At 34.7% G+C, this 23,413-nt stretch overlaps 2 protein-coding genes across 2 annotated transcripts; one reads left to right on the top strand and one right to left on the bottom strand.

Moving 5' to 3' along the window:
- The first annotated feature begins 2,203 nt into the window (after window positions 1-2,203).
- LOC134674224 (uncharacterized) lies at window positions 2,204-5,512 on the top strand. Its single transcript, XM_063532284.1, has 4 exons — window positions 2,204-2,992; window positions 3,183-3,275; window positions 3,370-3,526; window positions 5,346-5,512. The coding sequence occupies exons 1-4, from the start codon at window positions 2,204-2,206 to the stop codon at window positions 5,510-5,512; spliced, it is 1,206 nt and encodes a 401-aa protein (XP_063388354.1).
- A 1,582-nt stretch (window positions 5,513-7,094) lies between these two features.
- Window positions 7,095-18,554, bottom strand: LOC134673742 (facilitated trehalose transporter Tret1-like). Its single transcript, XM_063531758.1, has 9 exons — window positions 18,326-18,554; window positions 15,237-15,346; window positions 14,346-14,465; window positions 13,776-13,931; window positions 13,221-13,388; window positions 12,769-12,901; window positions 8,829-9,058; window positions 7,933-8,127; window positions 7,095-7,397 (listed from the first exon to the last, which is right to left on the bottom strand). The coding sequence occupies exons 1-9, from the start codon at window positions 18,390-18,392 to the stop codon at window positions 7,119-7,121; spliced, it is 1,458 nt and encodes a 485-aa protein (XP_063387828.1). The 5' UTR covers window positions 18,393-18,554; the 3' UTR covers window positions 7,095-7,118.
- Between the last annotated feature and the right edge of the window lie 4,859 nt (window positions 18,555-23,413).

The raw sequence follows: 23,413 nt of genomic DNA, 5'->3' as shown, positions 1-23,413 counted from the left end.
TGGAAAGTTTATCTTTTTAGGTATTAGCAAGACTTGCAAGAACGTTTTGCGGCTGAACCGCGCGTCGCTGCGCAAGATGTCGGCGTTTGGCATGTTCGAACTCGACGCAGCGTTCCCGCTGCGGCTGCTTAGCGCTCTCGTGGTCTACACTGTCGTGCTGCTGCAGTTTGCCTTCTTGCCGTCTTAGAAACGCTGCCCTAAGACGAAGTGTCTATTTTATTATGGGAACAAATACTTTGTGTATTACTTAATAGCACTTCTATATTTTGAACCAATCAAATTAAGGGTTTAACTTTAGAATGAGAAATAATAAGCTGGAAACTCGTTCATTATGTCGTATTAAATGTGTCCTTAAAAGTCGCAGAAAATCTCGTGACCGTGTTTAAAATAATTTAGAAGGCCAAAGAAATCGGTATTTCGCGAATATCAAAACTTCTATGACTATTGACGTGAAAAAAAAATGAAAATGAAAAAATATTTATTATTGCACATATAAAATGGGTTAAACAGTGGGTACATACATGAAGTTGAGGTTACATGCATACAGCGATGCTTTTATAGAAAACAGAATGGACAGGGGTCCCCAAACTAGGCACAGCCTGTATCTTGGGCAACCAGTTAATGAATTAAAAACTAAGGAATTACGTTTACATCTATTTACAATTTACTTGTAAAAAACTAAATTCTGTGATCTTTCGACGCGCTGACATGATTTTCTGGGAGTTTTAAAGCATCTTTTAAAATACTTTAATGAAGGTGTATAGTTTAAAAAAATAAGTACGAATTTCCAGCTTATTATCTCTCATTCCGACGTTGTCATTTTTTTTAGGCATATGACGTCTGGAAAAACTTGCACGAATATAAACTATTAGTACTACTATTACTACTACTATAGTATTGTAGTATTACAATTATTATAATATTATTATTGTAAAATTAAAATAAGCGTTATATGAAGAAAATTGTCTAAAAACTGAGATCCCATCAAGTGAATACATTAAATGTAAAAAAATGCAAAGTCAACGCATTACAAATAAATACATTACATGTAAAAAAATGCTAATTTCTCAATGCACTAGTGTTAAAAAATGGAAAAATAATTAAATAATAAGTTTACTGCCATATTGTTACCTACCTATAATAATTAGTTAAATAACAAGATGTGTGCTACCGAATGATGTGTCACAATATGTATGTTGATTTTTACAAATATTTTTAAGAAACTAATTAATGGAATTGAGATCTGATTTAAATACAAACTAAGTTAACAATTATTTTAATGAGGCGTTAGTCATTGTTAGTTTACTAATTTACATTTTCTAGTGTAGTTATGATTTATTAAAAACATGTAATGGTTACTATGGCGGTCAGCATAATATAATCAGCACGTGTCGATAACTTAGTACAGGTTGGAGCACACGCGGCTCGCGCGACTACAGACTAGTTAAGATAATGTCTGAATAGCCGCAGGTTAGAGGTGTGATGTAAAGGTGGGATGTATAAAACGCTTAGGTATGATATAATAAATTAGTCTAAGATTACCAGTCAACGGAGTCTTTTACTCACTCTACTAAGTCCCTCTAAAGTTACTCCTACAGCTTTAAAATCAATTGATTAACTTTTAGGTTCCTCTGTACTATTTACTTGCCTACTATGCATAGCACAAGACATATTCAACTTAGTTATTGATTGACATTAAGCAAATGAGTTCACGGCAGTTGTATTATGTATCAATGATGACTACGATGAGACATATTTTCATACTAAATAATATAAATACCAATATTAACCTAAAATTAATAAAATCTTGGAGTGAGCCACGCCTGTTATTACTTTAATTCCTGCAAACTGTCATTTTATAGTAGTTTTATCACGCATATAAAATCTTTAACAATTGTATGAAGGACCAAATAATCAATACCTACAACAAATTTTACCCTCGTTAAACTTTATATTGCAGTCAATTTCCATTTAATATAATTTATCATTAACGGTCAATAATTCATTAAGCCTCTAATACATGAATTCTTAAAAAGGGGTAATTTTTACTCGTAAGGTTAATTGAATTCCATTTATAACACCTACGTACGTTTTCTTTTAATATGATTAGCAGCTTAATATCACTTTGCCGCGTCCCACCTCCTCATAAGTAATATAAAAAGCTTCAAGGAGATTACACGTCCAGCAAATATTAACTGAAATTATGAGTGATCAATTCGTCAAGTGCAAAAACATAAACAGAAGGCTCCAAACTGAGTACCTGATAAACAATATACTTGATCAAGATTTCCAAGCTATGTTGTTTCCTCTAAACTTTGTACAGTCTTGTATTTTGATGCCTAGGTTCAGCATCATTAACAATTTCATCACTCCTGACAACCATGTGTCCTTTTACATAAAGTCGATAATCGGCTGTACTGTTGTTACGTCCAGCCACGTCTTTCGTTTTTTGTACTATCACGAAGCTACTAGGACTTTTGGCACTGAAGTGGTTACTGTTTTGCTTTATTTCGATTTCATATTTTTTTCTTTATTCTCAATCTTTACCCATGTCGTCAATTCATTCCAGAGAAGCTATGTCGTTGAGCTTATTATCAAATTGCAACATGTGCTTGACTATATTAAGACTGACAAAAGAGATTTTTTTTATAAACTCAAGATCCAAAATTGGCTCAGTGTATTGTTTGTTGTTAGTATGTACCTTTTTCATTGGATTTCGGCTTGCTATGATATAAGTATTCATGGTTTGCTGATCAGTTTTTATTTGACAGTACCATTGATAATTTTTGACATGCAACTAGTTCACGTTACTCGATATGTTGTAATGATAAAAAACGAGTTGATCGCTTGGATTCATAAAATGGAAGAATTTAAGAGAATACATGATAAACCTGAAGAAGAGGAACCTGAGGTTTCGGAAAGCGATATGTTTAATGCATATACTGATATACTTAAAGCATTTCGTTTAAGCAATAAAGTGTATCAGTTTTCGGTAAGTTTTAAGATTTTTTTTAATATCGCTAATGGATGTGTGATCCATATAATGTTGTACCTAGATAGTCTATAAAGTCTATCAGTAGTAGAAGCATATGTTATGTGAAATTATATTTAATGTTAAGCATTAGAAATTAGAAAGAAATGTTGTTAATTTTACATCCTCAGAAGTATATTAATTATTGCAGATTACGATCTTTGGGTTCCAAATGTTTATACATATTTTAATTAATTTGCAATATGTGCTAGAGCTTGAAAAAGTGAACCTCGGAGAAACCATTGTAAGTACCTACTTGAAAAAATCCGTACTGGCGTACATTATTTCTATTTGTATTATATATTGAAGTTAGTCTAAAATTAGTTTTCATTTTACAGTTTGAGAATAACTGGATCAGAAGTTCCATCGTGCTCAGGAATATCAAGAATTTCATATATTTGGTAACATTGAGCATTGCCTGTGAAAATTTCTATAGAAATATAAAACTTGCTGAAAGTTCATGTGCTCAGATTTTAAGCAATAATGCATCTACAGGTAAGTACATAGCGCGTGTGAGCAAAAGATAATTCTGAAATTTTAATCTATAAGAACTATAATCTGGAATTTTAACTAGTAAATACAAGTGAGACGAAAACTTAATAACTTAATTAAAAAGCAGAATATAGAAAACTACTATAGTTAGTTATTATTTAGCATTAGAAAGAAGGTAAGCGACCTTGACATGTCTTTTAATTGAAAAACGCTTTATACAAATCAGTAATTGTTACTTATTTATGAAAGCAGAAGAATATAAACTACACTAAATTATACTATAAATTTGCCATGACTTATTTTTAAAACGTGTTTTTCAATTAAAAGACACATCAAGATTGTTTAACTTTTTTCTAATGTTAAAAAAAACCAACTATACAGTGTGAAAGTCTATTACGGGCGAATCTCTTAACGGTGGTTAGTATAGGACAAAGTAAAGGTAATTAAATAACATTTACTTAAAGTTGTAACAGTAATTTTGTCCACACAAAATAATTCAGCCAGCAATGTAATGCAAACACGCTCACGTTAAACGCTCGTTGACAGTTACTTTCAAAAACTCCTATTGCGTATGTAATGTCATTAACTGTCATGAGTGGGTAAATAATAAATAAGTATGATGTTTTTTATCTGACGAAATTACTACCTAGTTTAAAATCAAATTACATCAAAAAATCTTATTACAGCAATCATTTATTTTAATAACGACCCATTAAAATTACAACTGAAATGTACTGAAGTTCCTGAAATACTTACCTAAAGAAAACCAACTAAAAGAGAAAACTAAAAAACACAATTTACAACAATACAAATTCTGAGAAACCGGAGTTTAGTTTTGCCCCCTCCACCCTTCCAGTTACGGGCAATCCTTCGCGAGCTCGCTGTATCGCGTTTACAATAATTACTCGAGCGTTTCTTGGTACAACCCGATGAGGGAATCGCTCTCTGTACACACTAGCGCTCAATGACCATTTTGTAGTGTTTCACCGTAAATTAAAATCATGTCCATTAATTCAGGAGCAGTAAAAGTTGTTAAACGAGGCATTTTTATAACATACGATTACTTTTGAATCGAAAGACTGACATTGTCAAATCAGAGTTGAGATAAAATAAGAAACTTGCAATTCCACCAAATAGTTTGCCACGTTTTCACACAATGTACCAAGTTTTGTGGTGTTTAAACGGTTTAATTAATTCCCGAAATAATTTTGGTAATAACTGTACAACTATTAGGCGGGCCGTATGCTTATTTTCCGCCAGCCTGGTATAAAAAATCAGGCAAATTAAATACGAAATGAATCCACAATAATCACTTATGAGATACTGATATTAAATGAATTTTCAAAAAAGGTGTGCTATCAAAGGTGCTTGTCTGCTCAGATTAGAAATAATCACGTCAAGTGCTGTCATCGTGACTGATTAAAATGAAGTCAGTTTCTTGTTGATAAACATGATAAATAAATAAGATTTTATATCTTTTAACACGCCTAGTAGTACTTTTATCTACCAAAATAACTACAAAACATTAAACGCAGTGTAATGCTAACATGTATTGTGAATATTCCTCCAGATAGGTAAGTTTGTAAATGCTATTGTTGTATTGCTAATGAACATTTGACTTTTCGGTACCGCAACCATGTTTACAGTACATTGCTGCTGAGAAATTTTTAAAAATTAATTATGGGGTCGTAATGAACTGCAACTTAAAAAAACCTTTTACTTCATGATTACACTAATGAATACTATGTCCGATTTAATTTATCGCCCGTATAAGACTTCCACACTGTATACTTATATATTTTCGTTTGCGTCAAATTCCCAGGCATGCGCAAGACTTGCAAGAACGTGTTGCGGCTGAACCGCGCGTCGCTGCGCAAGATGTCGGCGTTCGGCGTGTTTGAACTCAACGCAGCGTTTCCGCTGCGGCTGCTCGGCGTGCTCGTGACCTATAGCGTGGTGCTGCTGCAGTTTGCTTTCTTGTCGTCATAGTAACGCAACTATTACGTGTTGACAATAACCTTTAGTAAATATTACAGCTAATTCTTACGTCTTAGGTGACTCTTTAACCTTTACCCATTGGCCATTGGGCTGATTCTTCATATGTTCTCACCTAAAAAATGTTCTTTTAGAGATATAAAAACTATGCGTTCCCGTCAAATTTAATTAACATAGATTCAATAATTAATCTAAGATCAACCATGAAAGTTACAAACATGAAATTGAAGCCTTAGGTTTATCCAAAGACCTCTTTTGCTAGATTACTTATAAGCAGTGATCGCCACGACCCGTGCCGCATGGTGTCAATGACCTCAATCATTATGTTAATATGGATATTCCCCGGGATTGGTCATAAACGCAAACAATAGAAAACACGATAGCGACCTTCGACATGCCAGGTAGTAGTAGGGTCAAACAGATCACTGTGTTACGTTCTTTCCTGTGGACATACACAAAGTTAAGGGCTATAAAGATTAATTTTCTTATTTAACCCTTATCCACGTAAAAAGGTCCTCCTTTTATTTACAGAACTATGATAAAATCATTACTTACATGCCCACAAGCTGTTAACTATTGCCCACAGGAGAGAAAACTAGCGTGTTCGCGCGAACTGTATATTTTTCTCCCCTGTGGGCAATAGTTAACAGCTTGTGGGCATGTAAGTAATGATTTTATCATAGTTCTGTAAATAAAAGGAGGACCTTTTTACGTGGGTTAGGGTTAAATAAGAAAATTAACCTTTATAGCCCTTAACTTTGTGTATGTCCACAGCAAAGAACGTAACACAGTGATCTGTTTGACCCAGTAGCCAGGTAGGGAAAAGGGTTTTTATGCACTTCAAATGATTAATATTTTAACACTTAGGTACATATTTTATATGAGTGCACGTAATATTTTACGCAGTATAAAATAAAACCAACGTTTATATTTTCTTTAATGAAAAATGATACATTTTATTAATTTATTAAATATTCTGACTTCTATTTACAAATACATAACTCTTAATTTTTGCGAATCATGTCATGTCCATATTATTATTTCCTCTTTGAATCCCGCGGTGCGTCACGGGTCGTGCCGATCACTGCTTATAAGTAAACTGATAGTTATTGTGAAAAAATGGTTGTAAAATATTCCAGGAAAGCGACAGGTACGTGATGCTATTTTTTTAACACTTCTGATAAAGCTTAAGAAGCCTATATTTGGCGATAACTACTTAAGGTTGACTCACGCTAGACCGGACCGGGACTAGGCGTCCGACGTCGTTTTCTATGACGGCTGATCGGTGATGTTGCTTTCGATAGAAAATGAAGCGCCGGAAGCTCCGGCCAGGCCACGGCCCGGTCTTGCGTGAGTCACCCTAAAGCTTTAAATATAACGGTACCTATATAATATACAGATTTCTGCAGGTTATTGAAAAAGTTGCCATACGCGTCACGTTCCTCCTAAAGTAGGTCTATTTGTGGTTTTATAAGGCCTAATAAAGTACTTAGGGCCTAACGTGTTGTGTCATAAGTGTAGTCATCATTCTCTTGCCCTTGTCCCATTCACAGGGTGTAGTGTGAAATAAAAATACTTCTTTAACTGCCAAAGGATTTTATTACGCTTCTAAAGCTTCTATCCTCTTTAAATTGGCCGAATCGTCCAAGGCCTTTTCTTTCTTCGTCCGGAGGTCCAAGTGAATTTCTTCTATGCTTCTCGATTTGGTTTCTGGGATGACCAGGAGCACATAAACTGAGCTGATGATGCAGACGAATCCGAAGAAAAAGAAGGCTATATGGATGCCCACAATGCTGGCTAGAGGCTTGAAGAACAGCATTTGTAGGAAGTCGGCTACAGACGCTGTTGCCATGGTTGTGGCCATAATTGTACCTCGATACTGAAAAAAAAGTTAGGTGTAACGCTAATGGTACAGCTGGTACATATGGTAGCTTCAACTTTTAATCTGGAGGACTTAAAAAAGTGTAAATGAGTATTTAAGGCACTTACGTAACAAATATCATCTAATATATTTAGACTAATTTTTTTCGGTGAACAAAACAACGAGTCACTTTGTCATCGTGATTTTAAGAAAATTTCTCCCCTATTATGAGGTGTGTTATTTTTGGGAGACAATGTGTGTTATTTTTGGGGTAATAAGTGGGGTAACAGAAATTACAGTTTATGTGAAGGGCCCAATTCACATAGGCCTACGTAAGTATCACATTTGTTGTACAATAACCTCAACTATCCAGATCAGCTCTGCCAACCTGTGATGATATTCGTGTTTAAAGGTAACGTTCGGATGATTTCTACAGCTACGATACTGTTGCAACATTACTGCTGTGGCCATGATGCGAGCGCTATCTCTGTCAATTCTCCTGATAAATATCGTCTTTTCTATTCTATTCTAAAAAGAAAGTAAGAGTAGTTACCTTAAATGAGAATATTTCGCTAGTGAGCACAACAGACACGGGCTGCAAGCCAGCAGCGTCGCAGAAGATACACAGGCACAGCGTGAAGATCGGCAGCCAGTCGGGCGCGAAGAATCCCAACTGCTTCGCTAGGAAGTAGGTCGCGAGACCGCACATGCTGAGACCGGATACGAGCGATGTGGAGAAGAGGAGAGGCTGTGAACAATAGTTTATTTTAGTTTTTTTTACGGTCGAATCAAATTGAAGATTATTCAGGGACGTAATTAATAAGGCTTTAGGAACTTAAGCAGACTTCTTTAGAAACTTAGCAGATTAAGCAGAACTAAAACGCAAATACGCGATTGCAATGTACAGTCGACATCAGATATATCGGAGCGGCCAAGGAGCTCACAAATATCTGAACAAGTCTCTATAATCGTTAAAGTGCGTGTTCAGATATTGTGGACACCTTGGCCGCCCCGATAAATCTGATGGCGACTGTACTGCAACTCTTTGCCACATAGGTGATAAAACAATCCTAGTAAGGTGCTGGTCCTGGTGCTCGACGCGGTCCCAGTACATGTCATCTTGAAACTTAAGTCATTGTCAATAGAAGTGACATCAGGGTGTCATCTATTGGGCATTAGCATGTCGAGCACTAGTACCACCACCTTATAAGAATACTCCCGAAATGTTAGGCTCCATCCTACAGAGAATCAATACCTACAGATAAGTTGTTGGATTACCTATAGATAGTTAGTCACATCACAATACAGACAGATAAAATTGTTAGTCCAAGTAAAGTCATAATTTCATAGAAGTTTGACGTTTAAAATAACACTTACTCTGCGTGGTCTTCAAAATCTCTGCAGACTTTTCTTGGTCTAACTCTGGTTCTATAATAGTCCATATCTTACCTTCCGTCCAGTCTTCTCCACAATGCTTGAAGCCAATGCCGATCCAGCAACCTGCACGGCACCCAGCATCATCGCCTGCTGGTTGGGCGTCAGTTGCAGCCCGGAGCCCTGCGAGGCCATGTTGAAGATGTCTCCCGCGAAGTTGAGTACCGGTATTGCACCGCACACCTCGCGGGACAGGGTCGCTACCATCGCTATGCGGAATGCGCGGAAGAGGATCTTGTCTGATACTGTAAAAGAATATTGCCGTTTGAGCATGTTTGAGGTACAAATCTTAAGCTGACCACTGACTAACAGTCTGCCGGACGATATCGGCCGGTCAGTTGTTCGGAACTGTCAAATTTTTGTTCTAAGTGACAGGCCGATATCATCCGGCGGCCTGTTAGTCAGTGGTCTGCTTTATGCTTTTTAGCACCACTTGCACCATTCCACTAACCGGTTAAACTTGGAGTTACCATGGTTACCCGTACAATTTTACACTGTGTAAACGGTTTAACCGCTTAATCCCGGGATAGTAAGGTAAGTACCCCTATTAACGAGGGGGTTAAGCAACTTTTACAAAGACAGCCAAAAATGAAACATAAGCTGGCTCTGTATGAACAAATACATATTTTTTTATGACAGTTTGTACATTGAAATTTATATTTCATTCGTTTTTGGACTTATTTTGGCCAGTTAAATAGGAATAAATAATTATTAAACCTAAAACGTCGAAATCGCCTATTACCGTGGTAATTGATCATTGCTACCCAAATACCGCGGATAAGGGTTCCTTTTTACGAGTGTAGATAAACCCATCGCATTTTTAGTTCCTTCTTTATATAAAGAATCCTTCCTAATAGTATACCTATTTATATTTATTTGACAATAGTAGTTAAATAAATAGTAGGTATCATATTTAATCAGATTTCCAATCATAAGATTCCATTAATATTTTTTTTGTTTTTCTATAGAAGGAAAAATAAGAGGATTTTTAATAAAACATAATTATGAAAGTGAATTCCTTTGAGTCTACTTACACCTACTAACTACACTAGATAATAATATATATGTGGTCGTATCAAAAATACATGCTGTATACAAGTATCTAAGTACATAAATCAACATAAAATAAATAAATATAAGGGGACAGGACATCTGACACAGATCGACATAGCCCCAAACTATGCAAAGCTTCTACTATGGATACTAGGCGACGATATACATACTTATATATGTTACTGTAAAAGCCCAAAGTACGGCAAATAAATACAAATTTATACAATAAAAATAATAATTCAGCCTATATACGTCCCACTGCTGGGCATACTTATATACCTACATAGAAAACACCCATGCCCATGACTTAGGAACAAATATTTGTGTTCATCACACAAATAAATGCCCATCAACATCAAATTGATCCAATGATACAAGATTATGTGAAACCAAATATTAAAATAAATTAATATTGGATGTACTGCATCTTTTATTAACAACACATAATCCAAACATAATTTTAAATTAATTAAAAACTAAACTTAAATATAAACTGAATATGTATAAAATAAACAACCTACTGAAACCCGTACCGGGCTGCCCCCGACGCAAAGGTGCCCATCACGCTCGCTGCGTTGCCGCGTTGGATTGCGATTGTATGTTGGTGTATAATATGTTCAAATTAAAATAATACAAGAGGTTTTATAATAGTTATATCATGAACCTATTTATTTCCTAACAAAGTTGTAGGTGGGTCGGTATTGGGTTCCCATACAACTTATTACCCAGTGATGTCTTTTGTAACCATCGCTAAACGGTTTAATTCACATTATTGTAAAACTCATTTACGAGTAATAAAAATAAATAAAGATTGTGTATATTTTGAACACAATCAAAATGGAAGATACTAAATATTACGAAACATTGTATAAAACAGACTTGGCAGCCATGCTTTTGTTTTTATATCAATATTTAAACAAGATTCTCATATAATGGTTTCTAAGGAAACCTCCAGTTAAGTGCTTAAAACTGTAGTCAAAATTAAGAGTTCTTGAATAGATTTCATACCACGTTAATAGCTCTTTAGGTTTATAGATGGTTAAATATTTCAATAACATCAAGAGTTAAGGAAATATGTATTTACATATGAATATATAACCCTTCGACCTTAAAATACCGTTTCCGCTATTACCGAGGTATACCTCGAAATTAGGATCCACACCAAAAAATGGAACCCAACACCGAGGTTTTTAATTTCCTGTTTTTTACTATTGGTAAGCAAATATTTACAAGTTGAGGATTTGGTAACCATAAATATCATAATTAAGAATTGATATAAAGGCTTAGTCTTTCTGTAATATTCACCATTACTATGAAATCACTAAATAAAATACGCGTTTGCTTACTTGAGGTGTCGCGCGTTAGTATGGAGCGTTCAAATCCTGCGCCCCCGATGAGATAGTTTACGGTTTTCGAATTGATTACTTTGTGTTTCTTTAATAGTGCTATACTGATTCGACAGTCAATATAGAAAGCTATATTTGTGTGTACTTCAATTTTTATAAAGTCACTAGGCTTTCTTATAAAACGCCTTTTTGTACATACCGCGGTAATCAGTGTCGATTTTAATGGGCTCGTTAATAGGGGTACTTACCTTAGAATGGTGCAAGTGGGCCTTATGAATTAACGTGCTTAGGGAACGGAGTTTTTAAAAAGTCGTAGCGCTTTTTTTGATCATAATTCGGTTGCCAAAAATTTAATTAGCAATCTTGAAGCCTTTCTCTAGGGAATTAAGCGATGAGTTTTTGAATTTCGCTCGATAGAAAAAAATCCCCAACATAGGTCTAAAATGCACTTAAAAAAATTATAATAAAGTTTACACAAAAACTAAAACTGTTTACATAGTTTTATTTCTTGTCTTGATTCTATTATGCCTCCTTTGTTCATAATATTTGTTTTACAAAAAATAACCTGATTCAAGAAATACTTTATCATAGGTACAGATTACACAATTACGACCGTATCTACAGTCATAAACTATGTAAAATCTTGTAACAATACGTCTAGTTTGAATTCAGATAATTAACAGGATGTAATAAGTTGTAACTAAGGTAAATAAAGATAAAAATACGTTTTATTTGCACCGCCTGCCAGGTGATGTTGTATGATTTTCAGTACATTGCAATATTTTGCAAAGTAGGTACATATTATGATTATTCCTTCGTAGGTATGACGCAGTATAACGTCACAGGCTGTATTCTAATATAGATCAACATAGCTACTACGCAAATATACGAGCCCAGATGCATATGTTTTCGTCTAGTCAGACAATTTTTTGAGGTTCTCGCATTATTGTACAAAAATAATGTTTTTTTTTTATTTTAAAAATCACTAATATTTAATGCTTATACTAATGTAGTTTAATTTTATATGATAATATTTTACAATAACTAAATCCAAATACAAGAAATACCGTTTGTACTGAAAAAAAAAAGATTTTTTTATTTATAATTTTTCGCATAGGAATATAACTGATGCGAAAAGGGTATTACTAGGGAAAGCAACACGGCTGCTCAGTACATTGGTACTGACAATTTTGTTGCGAGCCCATGCATGCAGCAGTGCTGCAGGAGAGGACAATATGATTTGGACAATGTTTTTGAAAAGTCCTTCATTTTATCAGCAATAAAAGTCTCATGCAATTTTATTATAAGATCAAAATAAACTAGATTAATAATTACTATTATGGTTGTCATTACTGGGTCATTTTATGTTATTATGTAAAATTTATTAGAATAAACAAAATTGTTGTGTAGAACTAGACGAACTAATCTGCATCGGGGCTCCTAAAGGAAAATAGAGATACATCATAGCAAGGTAAATTGCAACCCCATTGCACCGCTTTACTCGCTTTAGAAATAAATTTAAGCAGACTTGAAATTATAAAGCATAAGGCACTCACAGACTGCTTTAAGCACGAAGTTGCTGCTCTTCTCGTCCTTGGTCTGTTCGTCCTTGATCACCTGAAGTTCTCGACGAACTTCTGTGTCTTCTTCACTTCTGCAGCGCAGCCATGCCAGCACCCTTTTTGCTTCCTGTTGATTCAGATATATTCAATCAAATCATTTATTTTCCAGATATATTCAATCAAATCATTTATTTTCAGACAACTAAAGCCCATAGATTACCTTACAAATTAACATATACAGGGTGGCCCATTTAGATCGGTTAGTTTTTCACAATACATTTTACATATTTTTTTTTAAAATGTATGATTGCAGTTTTTCTTGTTACTAAAATCGATTACATGGTTCCTAAGAAGAGATCGTCGTATGTCTTATACTCGTAATTTCAGATTTTCCCATACTGACCGATCTAAAGCTAAATGAAAGTGTGTTAAAAGCAATACTATACCTCCTCTTTCCCACTTCGTACTAAGAATGAAGGGGATTCGGGCATCATCATGAAGAGCACCAAGTGTATAGTGGGCAGGGACAGACAGACCCACAGGATGGTGTGGTAGCTGAGGTAGTCTCCAATCACGTAGAGGAATAGGTTCCCTGTGGTGTGGAACAATATCACCTGGGGAAGATACATCATTGTTAGAAAGTATTCTGTTAGCGGTAGAGTAAAAGATGACTCACGTTAGAACACCCTGGGTCCAGGCCGAGGCAACCGACACTTAATTTTCTATGGCAGGTGATCGGTGATCACGTCATGCTTTCTATGGAAAACGAAGTGTCGGATGCCTTGGCCCGCAACCGGGCCGTGCTAACGTGAGTCATCCATCCTTATACATTATTAATTCTGAAAACGGGACTTAATCGCGTATATAATTAAATTTTAAAGCTCGCGAGGTCTATAGATAAAGAGTCACTTAGTAATCACTAAGTTATTGGCTGTTCAAATACTTGTTTATTGGGTGTTCAAATACTTGTGTATTGGCTGTTCAAATACTTGTGACATTACCAAAGTTCCCAGCACTCCTCGGATACTGTCCTCACTGATCTCCTTAGTATAGAGCGGGCAGGTGACGTAAGCCCCCGCCATTGTCACGCCGACCGCCGCCCGTGCTAAGATGAACGCCCAAGTACTCAGTGACGACAGTTTTATAACCCAACAGACCTGTAAGAAGAAAGGGTGAGAAAATTTATCATCCCTCATTGATAAATTTTCTTGAATACCTATTAGATCAAGGGATTAAGGACTTCCCACTGAGCGAAAACAAGAAAATCGAAATTTCGTTATCTAACCTCTCTATCACTCTTGCGAATATGCAAGAGCGATAAGAGCCAGAAAACTAAATTTCGATTTACGCGTTTCCCGATAGGCCTCTCGTTAAGTAACAAACCGCCTTGATGCATCAATGTCATATTTTATTGTCTTTGAAAACTTATCAAAAAACAGTTTAAGGCACAGTATGTATAAGTTACTTTATGGTTTACTAATAGAGGCGCTAGTGCTGCACTCTGGCGGCAGAACATTGCAATAATTTTGCCGTCAGGTGCTAAATGTAAAATTAACGAAAATAATACTTACAGCGCCCATAGCTGACATGAATATGAGGGTCAGTTTCCTTCCGATCCGATCACACAAAAACGCCATGACGAAGTCAAACACTACACACACTAAGTATGACACTGCTGCCATCCATGATACCTGTAATAACATAGTCAGTGGGAAATTATGAAACGTATAAATCTTTTCAATAAATTAAAAAACGCCCAATAGTAGATAATCCAGCTGCTGTCTGCAGTTGACATCCGAACTTTAATGGTAATTCCATTTCTGACCGCATCTGAGGGGCTACCCCGAAAACAAAAATTCGCAAATTGCGGGTATCTTTCTCTTTTACTCCAATGAAGGCGTAATTAGAGTGAGAGTAAAATGCCCGCAATTTGCGAACTTCGATTTTCGCGGTTATAGCCCTGCACTATCACTAGTATTGAACTACTGAAGCTGTCGTTGGAAATGGACTGTCACCTTAAGTCACCTTATTTTGTACGTTAACTATCGTAGTAAACAATGGAAAACTGGTTCTTTTAACAAACAGTGTCCTGCCCATCGTTACAGATATAATGCATAAATATTATTTTCTCGGAAACGGTCGTATTTGTCATGCTAGTTCAGTCAATGCCAGTACATTTTGTACCGAGACTGACTGAAATAGCATGACGCGTTCGTAAGTTTCCGTGAAAATACGATGGAAAATAATCATGCACTAAGTACATCTGTAACAAAAAACAATACTAGGTGTGAACTAAGCTTCACGACGGACTTTTTTCCGTTCCCGGGTAAATTTAAGTTTTATGAAAATTTCCGAGTACTCGAAAATGGCGAAATGTGAAATAATTTGGGATATTTTAAGTAAGGAATTAGAATAGTTTATAGTTATTCTAGTTCGTTGGTAGGTACTTGGTTGGTACCAACCTCGGTGTCGGTGAGTGGGACTTCTGTGGGTGAATCTTTGGACTGTAGCAGCAGAGTCATAGGTGACATCCAACCGATGGCGGCACCGTACACGAACACAGGCAGGTTTACTGTTAAAAAACGAAATATACCTAATGAGACAATCTTACACTAATTTAAAGTACGGATATGATGGTCGTTCTTGTCTACCTGACAGTGTGATAAAACGGTGTCCGTCACTTTCTATCCCAATGTGTTAAAAAGTGACAGTTATTATATCACGTGGATAAACGTGGATAAAGCCATCCATAATACGCTAAACTCAATAAGGATTGTGTTGTGGATATTATATCTCCCGCAACAAATGGTGATCCATATGACAGTTTCTTCAAGTTTCTTTTGGTTTCGCTTAATTTTGAAATAAAATAGGGAAAATTTTTTTGACAGCACAATATGGTGCTACTTTACCGCTCTAGTGAGGTAATTAGATATTATGTTGAAACTTTAAAGGACCATAATATTATGTACTGTATAACGTTGTACAATACACCTGCGAAAAGGTAATTCGCAACTCGTGTCGATTTAAAACACTCCCTTTGATCGTGTTTCAATTTATCATCACTCGTTGGGAATTTCCTACTTTCCGCACTTGTATCGCAAATATCGCAATGTACTTCATATATCATATTTCTTTATTGCACCATAGTAATTACAAGATGTTAAAACATAAAACGTATCTCATGGACCCGGAACGGGTATGGCAGTTAAAACTTAAAACTAGGACTAGTGCTATTACTTTTATATGTTTAACTGTAATATATGTCTTATCTTATATCTTATTGATTTCGGAGGCCCTTGCGGATACACTTCGACCCATAGGGATCTTTTGGGAACCAAAAAAGAGAAACTACCTGACCGTTTTGATTTTTGCGTTGATTGTTGCCGATTTTGTATGCTAGGCCTTTGTTTACGGCGCATTTGTTTGGTCGGTTTTAGCGCTGTTTAAAATCAGAATATCAAAACGTACTTACTCAGGTACTGGAAATATTGAACTCATATAAAAAGAAATTAATCTAGGGCCAAAATCCAGAGAGGAAATTATCGAGAACGTAATGGAAAAATTACTAATGTTTAACTTCCTCTTAATGCTGACTTTACAATAACAGTAAGGTAAACATACTGGTACTTACTCGACGCGGTCCCAGTATAGGTACATGTCATCTTGAAACTTAAGTCAGTGTCAATAGAGGTGACAGCAAGGTGTCGTCTATTGGGCATTAGCATGTCGAGCACTAGTACGTTTACCTTATTGTTGTTGTTTTTAACTAGTTCTACTTACGAAGATGATAAATTATTCTAACTATTAGGTTTCATTGTTCTGATAATTGTTTTTTTCTGGCTTTTCTTATATAACAAGATTTACACTTCCCTTCGCAATGAGAGTTCTATTATCTTTGTCAATGACGACTTAGGCCGACTTGCACCATTCCACTAACCCAGGGTTAAGCGGTTAGACTGTTAACCCAGTGTCAAATTGTACTGGTAACCATAGTAACTCCAGGTTTAACCGCTTTACCCCGGGTTAGTGGAATGGTGCAAGTCGGCCTTATTGAGTTAGTGTTGTTCGTGAAGTAGCTACCTACTGTTGATAATTTGGCCCAAGTCCATACTGTAATAACAATAGGATATTTTTAAATTTTATATTTTATATTTTATATTTAGTGGTATTTTAGTTTTAGTCCCTTAAGTTTTAAGGTTTAGTTTAATGTATGCATTTTATCTTCTTTCCATGTGGCTTATTGTTTGTGAGGCTTATTCTTTCTCGTATTTACATCAGGGAAAAGGCACACATTTGACGTATATATTATTATAAAACGGTTTATAATAATATATATCTGTCCGGCTGAGTCCTTCGATCTGTATTATATTATATCTGTTTGATAATAAAATTATACCTATAAAATGGATCCGTTTCTGAAAATTCTCCATGGGGGTTAGCGAGGTCTATAGGGGTTCTTGCTTCGTAGGAATATGCTTAGTGATATTTTAGTTTAAATTTTAATTTAATTTTGGTGAAAATAATGACATTACGCATTATTTTTTATTATTATTTTACTATCATACTTATAATGTATATTCCTCTTTAAAACTAAGTTGACTTTGTAACTACTTGCAAGAAATAAAAGGCTTTTTTATTTTTATTTTATTTTATTTTATAGCTCACAGAGCCATTAAATTAAAATGTTTAGATGTATTGAGTTTACATACTCCTGTATTCGCGTACTCATGTCATCATGTGACTACAGTATTTTGCAGTTGGTTCATTAAAAACAACGTTTTGAACTGTTGATTTAATAGGTATCAATAAAAACAAATGATTATATTGACTGCAAATCTATGTTGGTCAGTTTTAAGTGATGGCAATCAATTGTAATGAACGTGTGTCTTTGATTTAAACCTGAAATTATTCTATTTGGCCTTCGCCATGTTGCGTATTTTCAGAGGTACTAACTATTACTGTTACGAGTATATTTAACAATATACTTTAAAAGTCATCTAATGCGTCTATTGATATAATCACGTATAATCAAGGGGAGAGAATAACATTACATTGCTCTTTTATTAACTTTAGATTTTCTACTTTATTTAGTTATTGTGTAAAATGTTCGAACAACTGTAAATATTTACTTACGAATAAAGCCATATGACATGATAACAATGCTTATCATTAAATAATAACATCCTAGTAAATTAAAGTAGTTACATCTCAAGCTAGTTTTTACATACATACAATTTTATTACATTTCTTATAAAACTACCGTAGCAAAAGACATACGTAGCAAACTACCTCTAAAATGATGGAGAGGATGGGATCTCTATTATTTTTTTTGCAAGGACCCACACTGGCGGGTTTAACAGTAGATAATCATAAAATAATACAATTAATAAAATAGAATATTATAATAAACATTAGGTAAAGTTATTTTTTTTTTAATAAACTAATGTTAAGTAGTCAGACATCTAAAAACGATAATAATTAAAAATATTTACTACTTGTGGGCGCCAATTGTTTAACTACTAAATTAAAATGTAAAAAAAACAATACTTACTTAATATAGCACATATTATTTGATTAACTTTACTTCCTTCACCAAACAACATATAATACTTCTTCATTTTAAATGCCTTTTAACTAAAACTGCCCTTGCACAACAGTATATAGCTTTAAAAAAACTATAATATTAAAATAAACTATGAAAACGAGTTGACTTAAAATCTTTTACGTAAGAATATTTTTTAAGTCTCGTACTATGTACATCTATCGCCTGCCCCCGCCTGTGCCCATCTTGTTACTGAACCTGAAGCGTTTCTTACGTATATTGCTATATATAGCTAATTGTTGGCAAACAAAGTACACGGTAATATTCAGCGATAATTATTTGAGAGCAATATAAATAAAATTTAGTATCCGCGTTGCGATATCATATCACATTTCAGAGGAGTCAAATATAATCTATGTCTATTTAAGAAATTAAAGATTCTTCTAAGATGAAAAATTGTTAAAAGTGGTCATATTTTTCATAAAAACGATTTCGACTGGCAAAGCATATTACTTTTTGGCAACCGGGTTTTTTAACCTAATTAGACCCCGCTGAATCCGAATTTGCCGGTTGCTTGATAGAATTCTTGACCGGAAGTGAGATATTTGACATTAAAGGTCCCTTTTTTTCGTTTTTCGTAAATAACTCTTAAACGGTGGCGCATAGCAAAAAATGTTCTATTACATAAGTAATCTGCATAAAATTACCTACAAGAAACATTCAGTACAATTTTTTGCTAGGATCAATATTCAAAGAGATTTCAACGCGGGAAATTTAACTATAATCACTTCTAAGGTCCCGTTTTTTAGGTTTTCGTAAATAACTCATAAACGGTGGCCAATATCAAAAATGTTGTTAGACTTTAATAATCTACACAAAATTTTGAATAAAAAAGCTTCAGTATACTTTTCGCAGGGATCAATATTTAAAAAGATAATAAAGAGGGAAAGTTAATTATAATAAATTCTAAGGTTCCTTGTTTTTATTTTTTCGTTAATAATTTGAAAAGTATGACTCATAGCAAAAAAAATCTTATACATAAATAATAAACGTAAAATTTCCTACAAGAAACATTTAGAACACTTTTTGCTAGGATCAATATTTAAAAAGACAAAGCAGCGGGTAAGTTCATTATAATCAATTTTAAAGTCCCTTTTTAGTTTTGTGTAAATAACTCGTAAACGGTGTCCCATAGCAAAATAGGTTTTTAATAACAAATTATCTACATAAAATTTCCTCCAAAAAACATCTAGAACACGTTTCTCTAGGATCAATATTTCAAGGAAGAAAGTTAATTACAATCAGTTCACAGGTCACTTTTTTTTAGAGTTTCGTAAATAACTTGTAAACGGTGGCCCGTTGCAAAACAATATTCTACATAAATACTAAACATAAAATTGTCCACAAAAAAGGTTCTGTACACTTTTTCGCTACGATCAATATTCAAAGAGATATTAAAGGGGGTAAGTTAATTATAATCAATTTTCAGGTCCCTATTTTTAGGTTTTCGTAAATGACTCGTAAAATAAGGCTCATAGCAAAATAAGTTCTTAATGTTCTTGTAAATAAATAATCGATATAAAATTTTCTACGAAAAACATATGGAACACTTTTCTCTTTTTAGGGTTCCGTACCTCAAAATGAAAATAAACCGGCTAAGTCGGACTCGCGTTGCAAGGGTTCCGTACATTACCCAATTTTTAACAATGTATTTTGTATACCTATGTGAAACGCGAGTGATTGCCGTTAAAAAACCTGTCGGGATCGGTTCAAAAACTAAGTAATGCCCGACTCGCGCTTGACTGCATAATTCTAATAGGTTTTCCTGTCATCTATAGAGGTTCTATTTTGTATATTTTTTCAAAATTTTAGACCCAATAGTTTCGGAGATAAAGCCCCTCCCCCCAAAATAAAACATTAAAATACAAAAAATTACCATCGGGGGGATGGTCTGGCCTTTATCTCCGAAACTACTGGGTCTACATTTTTAAAATAAAATAAAATAAAATAGTTCTTTACCTATATAGACGAAAACCTAAAAATAGGGACCTGGAAATTGAATATAATTAACTTACCCCCTTTAATACCTCTTTAAATATTGATCGTAGCGAAAAAGTGTACAGAAACTTTTTTGTGGACAATTTTATGTTTAGTATTTATGTAGAATATTGTTTTGCAACGGGCCACCGTTTACGAGTTATTTACGAAAAACTAAAAAAAAGTGACCTGTGAACTGATTGTAATTAACTTTCTTCCTTTAATATCGCATGAAATATTGATCCTAGAGAAAAGTGTTCTTGATGTTTTTTGGAGGAAATTTTATGTAGATAATTTGTTATTAAAAACCTATTTTGCTATGGGACACCGTTTACGAGTTATTTACACAAAACTAAAAAGGGACTTTAAAATCGATTATAATTAACTTACCCGCTGCTTTGTCTTTTTAAATATTGATCCTAGCGAAAAGTGTTCTAAATGTTTCTTGTAGGAAATTTTACGTTTATTATTTATGTGTAAGACTTTTTTTGATATGAGTCATACTTTTCAAATTATTAACGAAAAAATAAAAACAAGGAACCTTAGAATTTATTATAATTAACTTTCCCTCTTTATTATCTTTTTAAATATTGATCCCTGCGAAAAGTGTACTGAAGCTTTTTCATTCAAAATTTTGTGTAGATTATTAAAGTCTAACAACATTTTTTGATATTGGCCACCGTTTATGAGTTATTTACGAAAACCTAAAAAACGGGACCTTAGAAGTGATTATAGTTAAATTTCCCGCGTTGAAATCTCTTTGAATATTGATCCTAGCGAAAAATTGTACTGAATCTTTCTTGTAGGCAATTTTATGTAGATTACTTATGGTAATAGAACATTTTTTGCTATGCGCCACCGTTTAAGAGTTATTTACGAAAAACGAAAAAAAGGGACCTTTAATGTCAAATATCTCACTTCCGGTCAAGATTTCGATCGAGCAACCGGCAAATTCGGATTCAGCAGGGTCTAATTAGGTTAAAAAACCCGGTTGCCAAAAAGTAATATGATTTGCCAGTCGCATCAAGAAGGAGAGCGATTTTGAATCTTTTTGTCTAGTCTTATGAGAGACTGTTTGTTTATTTCTGAGAAATTTTGAATTTTTGGTTTAGGGAGTAATGTAAGATAATTTATTTCAATTCTAGTTCGATTCTCCATTTTTATTATTATATCCCATCATGCATAAAACCCTTGAGTCTTAAGAACCAGTTTCAATTTGAAATTTCTTCTGCGCAAATACCCTGACCCTTATATAATTATGTCACACCTGGGGCAGCTCTCTTTTGAATGATATATTTTTACTTCACTTCTTAAATGAGAGATTGAATGGTTATATTTGTCTAATTTGCCTGCTAATTGTACTTGCGAGTCACAGGCTTTGACCTAGTTCCGTATACTTAGGCTCAATCTTTTACAATCCTAATATAAGTTTTCCTGTGATTAGTAATGTCGTAACACTCGTAAAGGTGGCAGTCCATTTCCAACGACAGCTGAATTACTGTTCATTTTACTATGGAAATTGACAATGAAAGCGACGCGTTCGGTACCGGTAGTGCAGCTGCGGTTAGAAATGGAATGTTACCATAACGCTATCGGTTACTACTCTCAGTTTTTAAGTCTATAAAGCTTTTGTGCTATACTGTCTCAAACTAGACTAGTATATCTACTCAGCTACATACCCTACCTGGTATCTACCCTTAAGGATGTCTCAGCTTAGACCGGGCCGTGTCCGGGCCAGAGCTTCCGACACGTTTTCGCCTGTCATGTCATAGAAAAGTAGGTGTCGGAAGCTCAGGACACGGCCCGGTCTAACGTGAGTCATCCTTTACTCTGATCCAGGTGCGTAAGTAAAAAAACTAGAGCTGCACCGGATATCCGGTTACTATCTGGTATCCGGTATATCCGGCCAATATTGTACTATCCGGCCGGATACCGGATAGTGACCTACTACCCGGCCGGATACCGGATAGTAACATTGCTTGATTTCGGAGTAAACAAATTGGATTTAAGAAACAGACACGGTCATAATCGTACTTGTTTATTATTTTAAAACAATTTCATCATTCCACTGACTTGCACGCGCACTCATTTCGAACCTAGAAATGAGTCCGCGCGAACGTTTACTAGGAAACAGGTCAAACCTGCAGAATGCGCACCTGAAAAACCGAAATGTAGGTATATTTCCGCTGGCCGAATATTCGGCGGCCGGATACCGGCTATTCGGCCGAAGGTTAGGCCGAATATCCGGTAGCCGGTGTCCGGCCAAACAACTATCCGTTGCATCTCAAAAAAAAACCCCAAAGTTGACAAACATAATCAATCATTATACTATAGAATATTATATGTTGATGTGGGCACTTTACGTATTGGGTAGTCGATTAGTCAAGTAATAACGTTGTCAATATTATTAATAGGAGTTCTATACAGTACAGTTACCGGCAATATTATGTTACACAACGAAGGCCGCAAAAATATCTGACACGATTTTATTTGTAGAGTAATATTGCAGGTGACTGTACGTATATTTTCAACACACCAGCTCGCTTTATACTTCAAAACTGATGAGAAAGTTACATTTTATTTTATTTGACGAAGTATTACTTAATTTGCATAAAATGATTATGCAAATTAAGTATGTCGTTTTAAAATAAGAGCCTAATTCCGATTGTAGTTTGAGTTTGTCCCATAACATTCATTTATTTTCACCACACCAGCTCGGAAAGGCTTACTTTGCACTTCAAAAACTGATAGCAAAGTTGCATTTTATTCACATGTGAGGCAAAGTAATCAAATGCAATTTTGAGAGTTGTTTTCTTATGTTTGGTGGTAGAATTGCCTTTTAAATGATGATTTTGGATGTCAAATATTTAATAACATTCATTTGGATTTGATTTCATTTGATTTTGTTTGATATTTTACATTTAATATTTGCTTCGGGTTGGTGTGGTGAAAAATTTTGTGTTTCACTCGGGGGCAAATTTTGTTTAACCCTCGTGCTTTGAAACCCTCGCAACGCTCAAGATTCCATTTTTCGAATTTTGGAATCTTTCGCTTGCTCGG

The sequence above is a fragment of the Cydia fagiglandana genome, chromosome 19 (assembly GCF_963556715.1).
Source record: "Cydia fagiglandana chromosome 19, ilCydFagi1.1, whole genome shotgun sequence".
NCBI lineage: Eukaryota > Metazoa > Arthropoda > Insecta > Lepidoptera > Tortricidae > Cydia > Cydia fagiglandana.
The sequence above is the reverse complement of the archived record's forward strand: the minus strand, read 5'-3'. Positions and strand labels throughout refer to the sequence as shown.